The sequence below is a fragment of the Chaetura pelagica genome, unplaced genomic scaffold (assembly GCF_000747805.2).
Source record: "Chaetura pelagica isolate M959 unplaced genomic scaffold, ChaPel_1.0 scaffold1270, whole genome shotgun sequence".
Taxonomy (NCBI): domain Eukaryota; kingdom Metazoa; phylum Chordata; class Aves; order Apodiformes; family Apodidae; genus Chaetura; species Chaetura pelagica.
In genome coordinates, this window is record NW_009951910.1 from 27741 (window position 1) to 29002 (window position 1262).

General features: G+C 59.2%; 1 protein-coding gene across 1 annotated transcript in view; it reads right to left on the reverse strand.

Annotated features, from left to right (window-relative positions):
• Positions 1–41: 41 nt before the first annotated feature.
• WIZ (widely interspaced zinc finger motifs) overlaps positions 42–1262 on the reverse strand; it is a 55486-nt gene continuing 54265 nt past the window's right edge. Inside the window, exons 10-11 of the mRNA XM_009994039.1 lie at positions 689–881; positions 42–204 (exon numbers count right to left, since the gene is read on the reverse strand). Coding sequence (XP_009992341.1) covers positions 42–204; positions 689–881 — 356 coding nt within the window. The remainder of the gene's footprint in view (positions 205–688; positions 882–1262) is intronic.

Below are 1262 nucleotides of genomic sequence, written 5' to 3' on the forward strand. Positions count from 1 at the left end.
TGTTGAGGTGGGAAAGGGGGGTCGAGGATGTTCCGGCTCCGTCACGGAGCCTGGGCCAGGGGCGGGGGGTCGGGGGGCGCGGGGGGCGCGTCGCTCCGGAACGGATCCGCTTTGGAGAAATTCATCTCCAGGATGTGTCGCTGGAGATGTCGGACCCACTCCTCCTGGATGGAGAGGGGGCCTTGGAATTCCACCTCGCAGAACCTACGGAGAACACGGAGCCACGTCGGGAATGGGGGCAAAGTCCCCAGAAAGAGGGATTCAGGGTAGAGGATCCCTATGGATTAAGGATAGAGGATCCCTATGGATCCAGGGTATAGGATCCCCATGGATTTCAGACAGAGGATCCCTATGGATTTGGATTCTTATGGATTCAGGACAGAGGAGCCATATAGATTTGGAACAGAGAAACCCTATGGATTCAGGACAGAGGATCTACAGGGATCCTCTACCCTCTATCCCTATGGATCTGGATCCTTATGGATTCAGGACAGAGGAGCCATATAGATTTGGAACAGGGGAACCCCATGGATTCAGGACAGAGGAACTACAGGGATCCTCTACCCTCTATCCCTATGGATCCAGGATAGAGGATCCCTACAGATTCAGGAGAGAGGATCCCTATGGTTTTGGGATAGAGGATCCCTACGGATTCAGGACAGAGGATCCCACTCCCCAGGGGACCAACCTGCACTTGAGGGTGTAGATGTTCCCCACGAACTTCACCAGGGAGGTCTGGGGCGGGGGCGGGACCAGCGAGGGCACCGGGCGCACCCGTGGCGGCGGCGGCCGCGCCTCCTCCAGCTTCTGCTGGAACTCGTTCCCCTCCTCGTCCCGGGGCAGGGGGGCATCCAGGGGTCTCGCCTGTCGCCGCTCAAACTCTGGGAGAGGGGAAATCAGGGGGAACTGAAGGTGGCACCATTGGCACCAGGAGCAGGCCCTGGATCATCCTTGGGAACTGGGAGGGGGAGGAGGAAGAGAAGGAGGAGGAGGAGAAGAAGAAGGAGGGGGAAGAGGAGGAGGAAGAGAAGGAGGAGGAGGAGGAAGGAAGAGGGAGGAAGAAGAGGAGGAAGAGAGGGAGGAGGAGGGAGGAAGAGGGAGGAGGAGGAGGGAGGAAGAAGAGAGGGAGGAGGAGGGAGGAGGATGGAGGAGGAGGGAGGAAGAGGGAGGAGGACGGAGGAAGAGGGAGGAGGACGGAGGAAGAGGGAGGAGGACGGAGGAAGAGGGAGGAAGAGGAAGAGGGAGGAAGAGGGAGGAAGAGG